General features: G+C 42.0%; 1 protein-coding gene across 3 annotated transcripts in view; it reads left to right on the top strand.

The window, feature by feature from the left end:
- samd12 (sterile alpha motif domain containing 12) overlaps positions 1-14,255 on the top strand; it is a 124,168-nt gene that overhangs the window by 36,922 nt on the left and 72,991 nt on the right. For all 3 annotated transcript variants that reach the window (XM_019351012.2, XM_019351013.2, XM_005452717.4), the window contains exon 3: positions 710-839. In XM_019351012.2, coding sequence (XP_019206557.1) covers positions 710-839 — 130 coding nt within the window. The remainder of the gene's footprint in view (positions 1-709; positions 840-14,255) is intronic.

Raw genomic sequence — 14,255 nt, forward strand, 5'->3', positions numbered from 1 at the left:
GGACATCACAAGACGACATCACAAGGTGTTCATCTTCTAGCTGCTTATTTCGAGTCCATGTTTTTGATCCCTTTGTGAGAGAAAAATGAGAAGCACAGAATCGATTTGCACTAATTAACACCACCTTTCTCAATTAGTCACCATTTTTTTGGTTTGTTTAGATACAGATTTTTTTGTTGTTGTTGTGGAAAAATGAGCCGTTTAGTGTTTAACTTTAACGCAAGCAATACGTTTCTCTGAGCTGTACAATGCGAACATATGTTGAGAACATATGTTTAATTCATACATAACAGTGTGTGTAATTCAAGATTAAATATTTTACTTTGTGCTGAGCTCCCAGCTGTAGATTGCATGACTGTCTTTTTAAACATTTTTCTGGAGTTGTAGTGTAAAAAATCACTTATTAGTCACTGATCACTGATGCAAAAGGGAAAATGTCACAAAGCAGCCTGTAAAGATTCAGATACACTAAAATACAGTTAAGAAGTGAAAGTGGCATGATCCCACCAGGTCAAAATAACGGAAAACACTGACACATAACAGTGTTTTACCTGCATCTTCTAGATCAAACGATTTGACCAAAAAAAGTAAGTGGTAGTCCATAAATGTCACGATCAGGGTTTATTAATGGTTATAAATGGTGACTGTGTAAAAAGCTTTAAAAAGAAGGAGTTCTCATTTTTTATTATTGTGTTTCTATCTTATACAGACAGGATATGTGAAGCTGTCCAAGCCAGTGGCCCTGTGGACCCAACAGGACGTGTGCAAATGGCTGAAGAAACACTGTCCCAATCAGCACCAGATCTACAGCGATTCGTTCAAACAGCACGACATCACAGGTAGGTTCTGGCACCTGTACAGTGGCTTCATTTAAGGAGGTTTTATGGTTTATTATCCACAGGTTTCTAGTAGGTTGTTGCTCTTTTAAAATCTGGTTGATTTTTTTTCCATTCACATTCATGATCAATAGGATAAGACGAAGTGGATGTATAGATACTGAACTGCTATATCGCTATATTGACAGTTTAGTAGAAAGCATAGTGGCGGCTTTTAACCTAACATCACAAACATGTTTCTATATGATATCAGTAATTAAATAAGTGCTCTTCTGAGATCCTCACTTCCTGAGAGCTATGTGCGATCACAGAGGTTAAGCTAACTGTAGAATTTAAACATTTAGCGTTTCCTGCCTGGTAAACTCCAATTTCTTATTACCGGCTTATTTAGAAAAGGTGCAACATGCATGTGTGAAGAGTTTGGATATATTTGCAGCCACCTTTGTCAGACCTGTGCTAACTAATTAAAGAAAGTAAGAAAAAACAAAGCAAATCTGTTTTGCTCCTGAAAAAGTGCTAAAGTGCAAGTAACATTGACCACTATGCAACAAATATCACAACATTAAATCACTGAATATCTCTCTTTAAATGAGGTTTGGAGTCAAGTTCATGAAAGTGGTACATTTATCACATCTGCTCTTGACAAAACCAGATCTCATTCATAACATCCCAGGTGCTCTCTGCACCCACTGTCTGCCACCTGCCACCCAGCCTACATCCCTCACTTCCCACTTTAAGCGTTCCCGCCGAAAACAGCCGGCCATGTCAATCATCTTCCTAACGAGGCTACTCAAGGTCACTCTGACGCTAACGACACTCCAGCCCGCGTGGCAACAGACGACCGCTAATTGCCGCGCACTCTACCTCTCAGAGCACAAATGATCGCATTAATATGTTTATTTGTTGCTGTCGAGGACCTCCTCGACTCAGTGACTGGCTGGCAGGATAAATCACTTGGTGGTCATGATGAGTGGTGTAATGACTCACGCTCCCATTTCACCCGTTGATGCATTTGTTCTGTTATACATCTGCATGGAGGATTTTGAGATTTAGCATCTTCTGTTTAATGGTCTGAAAATATGAATCTCGCCGCTTTGCAGCTCAAGTTGCAGATATATCTCATCACCAGCATAGAGGTCTGAGAGATCCACAGTTCATTGCACGCTTGCTGAACCACCGCTGCGTTTTTTTTTGGGATCCGTTTTCAAGCGAAGGCATTTCAGCAGATTTTATTTTGTTTTCTTTTCACTCAAGGTAAAAGCTAAAAGTGATGTATTGACAAGTCTCTTGTGAAACATTAGCTTCTGGTTTCTGCGGACTGATTCGGAGCTCGTGTGCTAAATAAAATATTTGCCGATTCAGATGACTTACAAGGCAAATATAAAAGGACGATTTAAAGGGCTTGCCTCTGAAAACACTCTTAATCACGCAGTTAGAGCGCTTATCCATCCACTCATTTGAAATTTCTCATGAGGTCCATATCTGAATACGGAAAAATTAATCTAACTTTAAGATTAAACACCTCTGTGTGCCTAACAATTCTAGTGCATCCAGTTAGTCTGTAAATTAATTACACTTTTAGTCTCCCAGTTATTAAAACCCTGGAACCTAGCTTCCTAATAGTGTATTAACTTAATGACCTGTGTTTGTTATTAAGGTGTAATAATGTTTGCAGGCTCTAACAGGTGTGGAAAGGGTTAACCAAATGAAAACTCGTGCGCATATTGTACACACACGCACACACACACATTCATGCTGGCACAATTAGGAGATAATGACATGCGCAAAACCTGCAAGTAATTCAGTTTGTCTTCACATTGAGCATTAATTAACAGAGCCCAATTAAAACAGGCCAAGCCACACCAATTGGGCTCACGAGGCAATTTGCATCCCAATCAATCTTTGAAATATTATGCAGATATTTTTCTGTTCCTACACTCTATTAGAATAAACAAGGGGCAAACAAATGATGGAATATTGTTGTGGAAAACAATCATGCGTAGACAAACAAACAGTGAGTATGAATACATTTATAAGAGCATGCAGGCATGCATCTGAGAATATCTATTTGTTCAGTGTGCTTGTCAGCCGTGAGCTGTGACCCTTGAAAATCAGAACCACGCGTGTGTGTGTGCGTGCGCGCATGTGTGTGTGCATGAATAGATTTTTGGCTTTTTAGCATCGGAGTCTCCAGACCGTAGCAATTCTTGACTGTATTTTCTGACAGAAAAGTCAGCCCTCTTTTTGGCTGCCAGCGGTACTCAATCTCACTTGTCTTGGCAACGTAGTCGTCCCTTCATAAAGTAGCAAATCAATAAACGGTCTCTATTTCAGATCATAATTCAAACAGGCATTTGTGTCCTCCCGCTCCTGACATAAAACAGCGGCGAGGGAAATGCATTTTACTGCGGATCAGGACTGGTGCAACATTTTAACGTTGAGCGACTTCAGTATGCAGCAGCTGGCTTCCTTCTAGGCTCCTCTAACCTCTGCCAAAGAAATCAATGTTTCCTATCCTCCCTCCAGCCTCTGCTGCCAAGAAACCCTTTCCCTTCCTCAATCTTCACCTCCCACCCCCAACAGAGACGGCAGCGAATTTGACTTTAACACCCAGCTGCCATTAAAAATGCATTAAAGCATATTAAGGCATAATTAGATATTAGTCCCTAATCCGTTGTAATTACAAAGACAAAGCTCTTTTGGTTGAGAGAATAGCTTGGCATGGTAAATTAGTTAAACACACCGTTTCCGATACTTTAGATGTAATCAGCATAAAAGGTGCGATGACATAGGTAATCAGAAGCAAAGAGGATGAAGGAGGAAAAATGGGCGAGTCGCTATTAACTTATATTTTCTGTCAGAGGAGACCATTACATCACAGTGTGGAAATTCAGAGCGTCTCTAAGGGCGTACAGTGACTGAATTAGAAGCAGCTGTGGAGGCTGGCTGCAGGGGCTGGTTTTAGAAAACTGTCGAAGATGGGGGTCCAGATTTGAGTGCAGTTTTTCTTAGGATGAACCACATTTATACAACAGTTTTCAAGTTAGGATTGGATGAGATGTTAATATGTCACACCAGCATATGCCAGGATATTTGTGGTGGTGTTTGTGTGCCTCAGGGTTACTCACAGGGTGCTTTTTTTTTTATTCTCGAGGAGGCAGAGAACTAAACCAGCAAAATATCAAAATATCATGATTATGCACCTAAAAAAAAGTTACCATCTGTTTATATGTAAAGTTTCATACTTTTAAAAAATGTGAATGTATCTTGCAGTGAAAACCACTTTGAATCGTCATCAGGACAAAAAAAACACCATATAAATGTAACTCATAACCTAAAGAGCATTTGTTTCATGAATGCAGTGATTTGTACAGACTGCTTCCAGGTAATAGATGAGAATGCACACAGCAAATGAGTCAAAGGGACTAACATGGCTCCAAATCAAGTGGCGAGCCACATAAAAGATCCATCGGTGGTTGTTGTTTTGTGCAATTTCCAAAAGGGAAATTGCACAGCTCGCTGCTGATGAGCTCTTAGGGGGACAATCTGATCCACAGGCAAAAGGAATCATGGTTAATGAAACCATTAGCAAGGCGATTACATGTCAGTGTGTAACATGTAATTAATTACTGTCCTGCCAATTGCATGTTTAGAAAATGGTGTTCTTAATTTTCTTCATACAGAGAATTAAAAATTAATCTGTAGAGACTGTGAATGACTTGTCGTTAAATAGTGAAATAATAATAAACTGAAAAGAGATATCCGTTTATTGATGAAAAGAGAAAAAAAATCATGTCTCGGCCCAAAAGAGAAGCCAGATATCCAAGTGATTGCAGCTCGTGTACCAGTGAGGCTTTTGTAACGATTTTGAGAAAATGGGACATTTATTCAAAGGCAACTTATCTCATTGCCACTATGTGTTCATATGATTACAGTCTCAAGCACAGTAATCGTGTCACACTGTTCTGCTTATGTCGCCCAAGTATTTTAGTAGTATGATTCAGCAATGGAAGCAAAGACTGAAAGCAGGCAGCGCCTTAGAGAAGCCTGAAGGCATGCGCATGCTTTTTTCATTTTTTTCATTTTCTTATTTTATTTTTATTTTTTCTTGAATTTTTGTACTTTGTTTTTTGTCTTTTTTTAAATGACATGCATTAGTTATATACACGAATTAGGAACCCTGGTTCCAAATTGCTTCCACTTCTTTAGCCTACCTGTGAGTTATGATGAAGAGTAGGCAACGCGATTGGAATTCATATCTATTTATGAATCTCTTGAATAATGTTAACTTGGGTTTTGAGACAAAAGATTTTCAGACCAAGAGCCCATCTTACAGAGCAGAGTTTTAACCTCCTAAGACCCGAACTCTTCCACGACATGCATTTTTAATTTCTCTTGGATATTTGGGCATATTGGGGCCCAATGAATGTAAAAACAAAGAATTTCCAGATTTTTTTTTTTTAACTTATTTTTGTTTTAAGAAAAATAGGAGCCACAAATGAGGATATTCATTTAAAATTTTGATAGAACAGTAGCAGTATAATGTCCTCGTAAGTGGATATCAGGCCCATGTGGAGCAAAATTTAGTATTTTGGTCTAAATAACGCAAAATGTGATGTCCACATATGTGGACGGCAGGTCCTAGGAGGTTAAAGTTAAAATAGTTTAATTGTCTAGCAGTGAAGGAGAATCTATACCTGTTATTAGTTTTATTATTAGAATTGCTGAAACACTGGCCTTAAACCGCGCTGCCAGTCAAACCGTGCAGGCAGCACGGTGTGCTGGCAACTAACATCTACAATTTCATTGTGAAGTTTGCGGATGACACAACAGCGGTTGGTGACAGTTACAAGGAGGATCTCAGTGCCTTTAAACTTTATTGCTAAGAGAACCATCTCACCCTCAATGTCACAAAACCAGAAGAGATGATAGTGGACTTCTAGAGGTGTAGTAAAGCACATACCCCGACCGCCATCAACGGCGCTGCTGTGGAAAGAGTGAACAGCTTCCGTTTCCTAGCTGTACATCCTGTGGAGGATCTCAAATGGTCAGTTCTCACGAACAACATACCCCTTCATAGACAGCACAGTGTTACGGGAGTGACAAACCGCGCTAACCGTTAAACCGCGCTACCCATAAAACCATGATACCCGTTAAACCGCGCTGCCCGTGAAACCGCGCTGCCCGTGAAACCGCGCTGCCCGTGAAACCGCGCTGCCCATTAAACCGCGCTACCCGTGAAACCGCGCTACCCATTATACCACGCTACCTGTGAAACTGCGCTGCCCGTGAAACCGCGCTACCCATTAAACCGCGCTACCTGTGAAACCGCGCTGCCTTTGAAAATGCGCTACCCATGAAACCATGATACCCGTTAAACCGCGCTCCCAGTTAAACCGCGCAGGCAGCACGGTGTGATGGGTGTGACGGGCAGTGTGACAGGTGTGACGGCAGCGCATTTCTAATCATTGTGACTGATGTGACGTCATACAACCTTCGCAGACAGCAGCAAGGTGCGACTGGTAGGGATGGCTACCGGTTCTGACATAAACGGTAGTAACCAGACCGAAAAGCAGCGCACATTTCGGTGCTTTATTTCGGTGCTTTTTTTTTTCTTGAGATGTCATACACTTTGGATTCAAGCCAATCATTTTACCTTTCCAAGGATAGTAGGCAGGCCCAGGTACGTACGTTGTTTTAGAGCAGAGCTACAGATTAAAAATGCCCAAGGCGAAGTGGTCAAAAGTCTGGCTGTACTTCACAGCAAAAGATGCAAACTCAGCAGCCTGCAACAAGTGCTTTAAGGCGATACTGTGCAAAGGAGGTAACACCTCAAATCTGATGAAACACCTGGCGATGCATAGCGTATTTTTTAAAAGCCAAGAAATACACCGTATTTGGTAGCTTGCTGCAGGACCTCACACCAAGCACATCTACTGCGGGTGTGGTGCCTGTGTGACTGGTGTGGCACGGTGTAACGTCATGCAGCCTTGGTAGACGGCAGCGTGGTGTTACGTAAGGGGTGTATACTGAACTTGTATACGTCCTGCAGCGCGGTGTGACCGTTGTGAAGTCACGCAGCCTTCGCAGAGGGCAGCGCGGTGTTACGTCAGGGGTGTATACTGAGCTCTCTCCTGTCCTCACTCTACACCTACGCCTGCACGGCCATTAACATCTACAATTTCATTGTGAAGTTTGCGGATGACACAACAATGGTGGGTGACAGTTTACAAGGAGGATGTCAGTGCCTTTAAACACTAGTGCTAAGATTACCATTTAGCCCTCAATGTCACAAAACCAGAAGAGATGATAGTGGACTTCTGGAGGTGTTGTAAAGCACATACCCCGACCGCCATCAATGGCGCTGCTGTGGAAAGAGTGAACAGCTTCCGTTTCCTAGGTGTACATTTGGCGAACCATCTCACGTGGTCAGGTCACACAAACAGCATACACCTTCATAGACAGCACAATGTAACATCACGCAGCGCGCTGTGACCGGTGTGGTGCGGTGTAACGTCATGCAGCCTTCGCAGACGGCAGCGTGGTGTTACGTCAGGGGTGTATACTGAGCTCTCTCCTGTCCTCAGTCTACACTTACGCCTGCACGGCCACTAGTATCTCCAATTTCATTGTGAAGTTTGCGGATGACACAACAGCGGTTGGTGACAGTTACAAGGAGGATCTCAGTGCCTTTAAACTTTATTGCTAAGAGAACCATCTCACCCTCAATGTCACAAAAACAGAAGAAATGATAGTGGACTTCTAGAGGTGTAGTAAAGCACATACCCCGACCGCCATCAACGGCGCTGCTGTGGAAAGAGTGAACAGCTTCCGTTTCCTAGCTGTACATCCTGTGGAGGATCTCAAATGGTCAGTTCTCACGAACAACATACCCCTTCATAGACAGCACAGTGTTACGGGAGTGACAAACCGCGCTACCCGTGAAACCGCGCTACCCGTGAAACCGCGCTACCCGTGAAACCGCGCTGCCCGTGAAACCGCGCTACCCATTAAACCGGGCTGCCCGTGAAAACGCGCTGCCCGTGAAAACGTCCTGCCCGTTAAACCGCGCTACCTGTGACACCGCACTGCCCGTGAAAACGCGCTACCGTGAAACTGTGATACCCGTTAAATCTTAATGTTCCACAACTGTACACAACTCTTGTTCCACCCCTTTTTTCTTTACATTTTGCTTCAGAGGAGCTAGCCTTTCTTGTAATATTTCGAAGTGGTCTTAAGAAATAGTCCTCCAGGCTATCTGAAGCCATTCAGGAAGAAGAGGCTGAGGTATGCCAGAGAAAAAGAACCGACCCCAAAATCAGTGGCAATGTGTCTGATGGAGTGATGAATCCAAAGATCTGGTTCAAGTTGTTATCAGTATGTAAAGAAGAGGTCAGGAGCAAGGTACAACAGTGTCTACAGTCATCTGTTTAGGTTCTGTCTTGATTTGGGCTGTATTTCAGCCCAAATATATATACTTCATGCTTATTGTCTGTGTGTTTTTTTTTTAAAGATGTTTGTCGCTTAGCTATGATTCCAAGGGGTTACCCTGAGGATGGGGTCTCTCATAGGTAGTTCAGCAGACCAACTAACCAATCACATATTCCTACCGTCCTCCATCTTTATGGCTTCACTAGAAACACCTTGAATAGTTTACACGTTTTCCTATCCAAGTAACACCTGCCCCATATATAATATCTCATTCACAAAGTGGTGTATGGAGAGGAATGTGCAATACTTGTGAATGGCTTGTTTTTGTGTAGGTAAATATGGGCTGTTATCATAATGGCCACTTAAATGGATGGTGGCTTTTTTTTACGTGTCAGCCTGTATTGCTGTGATCTATTCAGCAGGGCCAAGCTCTCTGCAATAAATATTTTTGTGTAAGACATCTGATTCTCCTAAATGTTTCCTGCATCAGTAAAACTAGTCTCACAAGGTTTCCTCAACGCCATGCACATAGGACTGTATATGTGTTTACATATTTTGCTTGCCACATTTTTATTGCCTAAAATGTTATTTTAGAAACTACGAATTCACAGTGCGTTTTAAGTGCGGCATGACCATGCGCTACATATAAATAAATGCAATATAGATACATCAGAGGCCCAGAAAATCTGCAGTGTTCCACCAAAAAAGTAAATATTACCCAAATATAATTGTGCTAGGTTGCTAGAATAATATCTTTCTTCTTCCTACTACAGCAAATAGATAACTTGATAGTGTAGGTGAATTCAAGGTTGGTATGACAGATTCAAAGCAGGTTTCACCTGAGTCATCACAACCTCTCTCGGCTCACAACAAGTGTATCCAGCAATCTACTTCATCTCGCAGAACGGTAGTTATCTAAAATGACAAGCGATCGTCCTTCCATAATGACCATCGAAAGACGGCTAGTTATTGCCACGGAAAACTTAAAGTCATCTCAGTAATTTAGATGGATTCCACAGTGTTAGAGTCCAAGTGAGCGGTCTGCATGTTGTTAGCGGTGGCTACCCAACAGAGTTGCAGCATAATGATCGGCAAACTTAGAATACATCAGTAATGGTGAAATCAGCATGAGGCTACTACTGATGTGACAAGTGGAGGATTGAGGCGGCTTATTATCTGTCTGGGTGCGTGTAATTGTGTGTCTCTCCATCTCTGGTGGAACTGTCTTCATTACTTAGACTGAACCTTGTTCTCTCTAGGATTATAACTGGGCTTTTCTCCTACACTCTGCATTAGCATTAGCATTGGATCACAGGTGCTCAGTAGCTCTAGTAGCCTTTTAGCTCCAGGGCTACAGGCAGCTGCGTGACTGAGACAATCAGTTGCCATTGACTTTAAGGACTTCAAGCTGCGCCACATCACAGTGAATACTAGTGAAGGATATGCCCAGTGCTGCCACAGTTTTGTCACTGCACGCTAGTTGAATCCAATTCTGTTATCTTGGTTTTATTCTTGAGGGGGATCCTATCACATATGGCAGCAAGAAGTGTACTGGATATCCAGTGCTCAACACCTGCATGGCTTGTTATTCTGCGCTTGACAGAGTGTTGTGCGGGTTTGGAGTGCAGTTTTCCAGATGCAGCTCGGTGACATTCATCCCCAGAGGACACCCATATGGGCACAGCTGAGAAGGAGATTTGAGATGAGTGACTGGTATGGAAGACTTACCTGAGGAAAAGTCTTAGAATACATTCCTACACCGTATCGAAAGCTTTGAGCACAGCTGCCAAAAATTGTCAGGGCTGAAAAGTGCCATTTTGGAAATTGGAGGGAGAGGACTGTTAATTTGCTGCCTTTGTACTCCTGTCCTTACACATGGCTGCCTCACACACAGCCATAATTAGTATGGCGTTTTAGCTCCACCTGCAAAATGAAGTGGGCTCCTGCAGGATCAGTGTCTGGGTGTGAGTGCTTTGTCTGTATATGTATTTGTGTTTGTGCGTGCGTGTGTACAGATGCACTTTAAGCTCCCATTCATCACTGACTATGCCACGCTATAGCTGCAGATTAATCTGCTTCAGCCCAACACTGCTGCTCACCCACCACTCATTAATCTAATTCCCAGGGACAATGTGTTTGTGTGTACGTCGGTGTGTTTCTAGGAAGTATGTGTGCACAACATGTGTACCCTTATTTGGTTTGTGTGTTAAAATACACAGAGTATAATGAAAATAGAGCACCTCATCTCCCTGCTGTTCAACACTTGAAATTCAGACATTTGTGTTGCAGGTAGAACATGTGCAGCAGCACATATACACCCTCATGTTTCCTTTTAACATCCTACAGACATGCCTGATACACACATTTTCAAATTGTGTGTAAAAACACCAGAGTAGAACAAACTCTGCCTCGGACTATGGTATCATCTCCATCCTCTCAACATTTAAGTCACTACATTGATGACCTGAATGAGTCGGGTGGCAGTTTTTATTTGTATTTTTTTTTTTTTTTTTTTTTGGATGGTGGTGGGTTGGGTCTCTCCGACTAGTTTAATGGCTTACTCACACCAAAGTAAAAATAAGATGGCAACCTCCTTGCGACAAAGAAAAATCACCAGTTGCCCGGTGATTGCAATGAATTTTTTCACCTTTGGTGATAAACTGCAAACATTTACAGCAACCAGCTCATTGTCCACAGGTTGCCTGATGGGAGACAGCCTGTCTCCAAATAAATGCAGTCTGTCTCACACTCACTGCATTCACTCCCAGACAGATGAGGTAAATTTCTAATTGCAGACAGCTGATTGCCAACATGTTGCAATCGTTGCCGGTAACAATTGGTTGTTTTTTGGTTATATTCCTATATAAAAGCAAAGTTGTCAAGGGCCTTTGTCGTTTTTCTGTTAAATCCTGCTGCAACTTAACTGCTATTTGTGGAGCAGCTTCTGAATTTCTGTTTCAGATCTATGACTTTCTTATTGGACACTTAAAGTAGGTTACCGTATTTTCCACACTAGAAGGCGCACTTAAAATCCTTTAATTTTCTCAAAAATTGACAGTGTGCCATATAATCCGGTGCACCTTTATGTATAAATTCTGGTTGTGATTACGGACCTCGAACCGATTTTATGTGGTACACAGCGTTTAAAAATCTGTCAAAAATGTTTTCGTACCACTTTGGTATGCAACGAAGCCGCACTGCTTTATGGATTGTCTGAGCATTACTGCTGCCGTAGTCAGGAGGGACAAATGCGGTCGCATGGCAGGATGCTGTAAACGGACCAAATTTCAGTCAGGAGAACAACTTAGATAATCCATCAACAATACGAGGTTAGTCATTAATATACTGCAATAACACGGGAATAGAGCAGCTGTGACAGAATTCAACATTAATGAATCAACGGTACGGAAGTGGAGGAAGCAAGAAGAATGAGTTGAGTAAAGTTTGACTTATCTGACTGATTTGTTTCGCTTAATGCACCTTATAATCCGGTGCGCCTTATGGTCCGAAAAATACGGTAAATGTCCAACACTCATAGTAGAAACAAGGGTGTGTGTAATGTCCCCAGTTTTGTCCAGCTGGGTGGTTCATGTGTCCACTTTATCGCCACAGCCTACAAATTAACTGGATAAACACAAATGGCGTGTTTGCAACAATGACTTGCCACAATTCATCAGTTTTTGGTGCTTGATTAATGAGGACAGGAAAATAGACTAGAGCTTTAACACCTCAAGGGCCAAAATTGGAAAGTCGAAGGGTTGTCATCTTTGCCTAAATTTCATAAATAAAAACTCTGAAGTAGTGTTTAAATGGAATGAGCGAGAAAGGGGGATGGATGGAAAAGAATGATGGTGAAAAAAGGAAAGAGGGTAGACCCTTTCAGTTTTCAGAGATGGATGAAATTTCTTGTCTAATCAATATTCTGAAAGAGAACGAGCTGTGGCGACTGGATCACAGCCAGCATTTTTCTTTCTTGCCTACAGTAACAGGACAGTCACTATGCACATGTTGAGAACTAGATTCATGACCAAACGTTGCGCTTTTAGGTCGGGAAAGGATGACAGTGTCACAGTGTGAGTGTGTAAACTATATGTTTTAAGTAAATGATGAGTTAATGGTTTTCTGTCATGTTGTCTTTTTGCCATGATCTTTATGTGTTGGCCTGTTAAATGAACTAAGGCCATGCTATATCATAGTGCTGTAACTGTCTTGGCCAAGCAGCAGAACACCATGCCAACATAATATTTTGTTCGCACCACTGTCCACGCAGCCCAGGCCCTTTCTCATTTTTCTTCTCACCTCTGCATTTCTGGGGCCTTTTACTGCTGATTCACTGTTTTTCTTTCGCTTCCTTACATTCAGCCTTTCTTAAATCTTCTCCTCCCCTTACCTCATTTATTTCCTCTTGACCAATTTCCTCTGCTGTCCACCTCCTCCTTCTCCTCTTCTTCCTCTCCTCACGACCACGCTACAGTGCACAGTGTATTAATTGTGGAATGAAAAACTCCCAGCTGAGTCTTGGTGGGATTGTCGAAGCAAATGGCTCAGAACTGCAGGAAAGCAGAGCGAAAGCCTGGACGCCTTACAGAAGCTGTTCCACCCCGCTAATGCTGCCTCACTGACCGGAAGAAGCGGCGCGTTGGCATTCACCGCTGAGAACTGGCAGCTTGTTCATGATAATTGCAGAGCTTGTCATGTTGCAGGCATTCACAATATTCCACTAGACTTGTGAGATTATAAAAAGCTTGACTTTTACTCAAATCGCAACTGTGCAGCTTATGGTTGAATTTAAACTTTATGTTTCTAGAAGGAGGGGAGTTCAATCCTGCACCTTTTCCATTTAAGTAGATGTTTAGATTGGAAGTGATTTGCAGCAACGTTGAAAGCTAAAGACACGGAGCGACTTCAAGCGACTACGGGTGAATTAACCAAATGGGGGGTCCAGAGATAAACTCAAGGTGGGAGATTGAAGTGACTGCAGACGATGGGACAGCATGCCTCTGATTGACATGTGACTTGAAAGTAAATACATTAAAGAGTTACCTAGGCAACCGAAGCAACAGACATCTGCAAGTGACAGGCCATCAGCTTCAAAATGACGCGCCACAAATCTCTTCCAGTGTGTGCAGGGGTTCTAACTGGAACACTTTATATATTCAAAGATTTCAAAGTAGAATCAATTTAGGAGTTCTGAGTTCTACAAAGAACCAGGGGGGGAAAATCTCCATACAATACAGTGCATGTTGTTGTCATGCTTTATGATAACAATCTGTTAAAATTACAATCAAATAATAATAAAAAAAAATCTGTGAGTAAAGATAAATAAGGGTTGAAGCTGTCCTTAGGATAAGCAAACAGGGAAACTGTAAGTCTGGGTGGAAGAGATCAAAACCAATTATCACACAACTGTTCAGCTTATATGTTGGACTGGCTTCAGCAGGTGAATCATTCATCCGCGATGGTGACATTGTAGAGAAAGAAGAGGAAAAAGACATTTAAAAACATCATGCCAAGGTCCACTCACTACGCCATATGAGTCACAAGCCATCTACAAACAAAGTAATGTCAGGGTCCAATGAGAGCAGTTTCAGCACATAGTAATGGCAACAGAGGAAAAGACTGTAAGCCTGTCCTTCAGATTGTACACTAAGAGCCTCAGCTGGCACACAAACAGGTGAAAGCAAGGGAATGTTACAAAGTAAGAACATATGCTAGAATGGAAATAATAATAAAGCCCTCCTTTCACTATCAAAATTCTTCCCTAAACTTATTGACCTGAAATAAGATATGTGAGGTTTAGCCTACCTTGATTCTTTTAAGTATCCTAATCTTCTGTCTGTGGGCAAATAAATAGTGAAGGGTGGGTACTAGAGTTGCGGAGAACATAGTTATTATACTTCTATATTTCTTTATTAGTTTTTATTTCTGTTGTTTGTTTGTTTTGACTTTTTGCTTTTAATTATTTTTTTCCAGAGTGTTGCCAGTTTT

The sequence above is a fragment of the Oreochromis niloticus genome, linkage group LG22 (assembly GCF_001858045.2).
Source record: "Oreochromis niloticus isolate F11D_XX linkage group LG22, O_niloticus_UMD_NMBU, whole genome shotgun sequence".
NCBI classification, from domain to species: Eukaryota; Metazoa; Chordata; class Actinopteri; order Cichliformes; family Cichlidae; genus Oreochromis; species Oreochromis niloticus.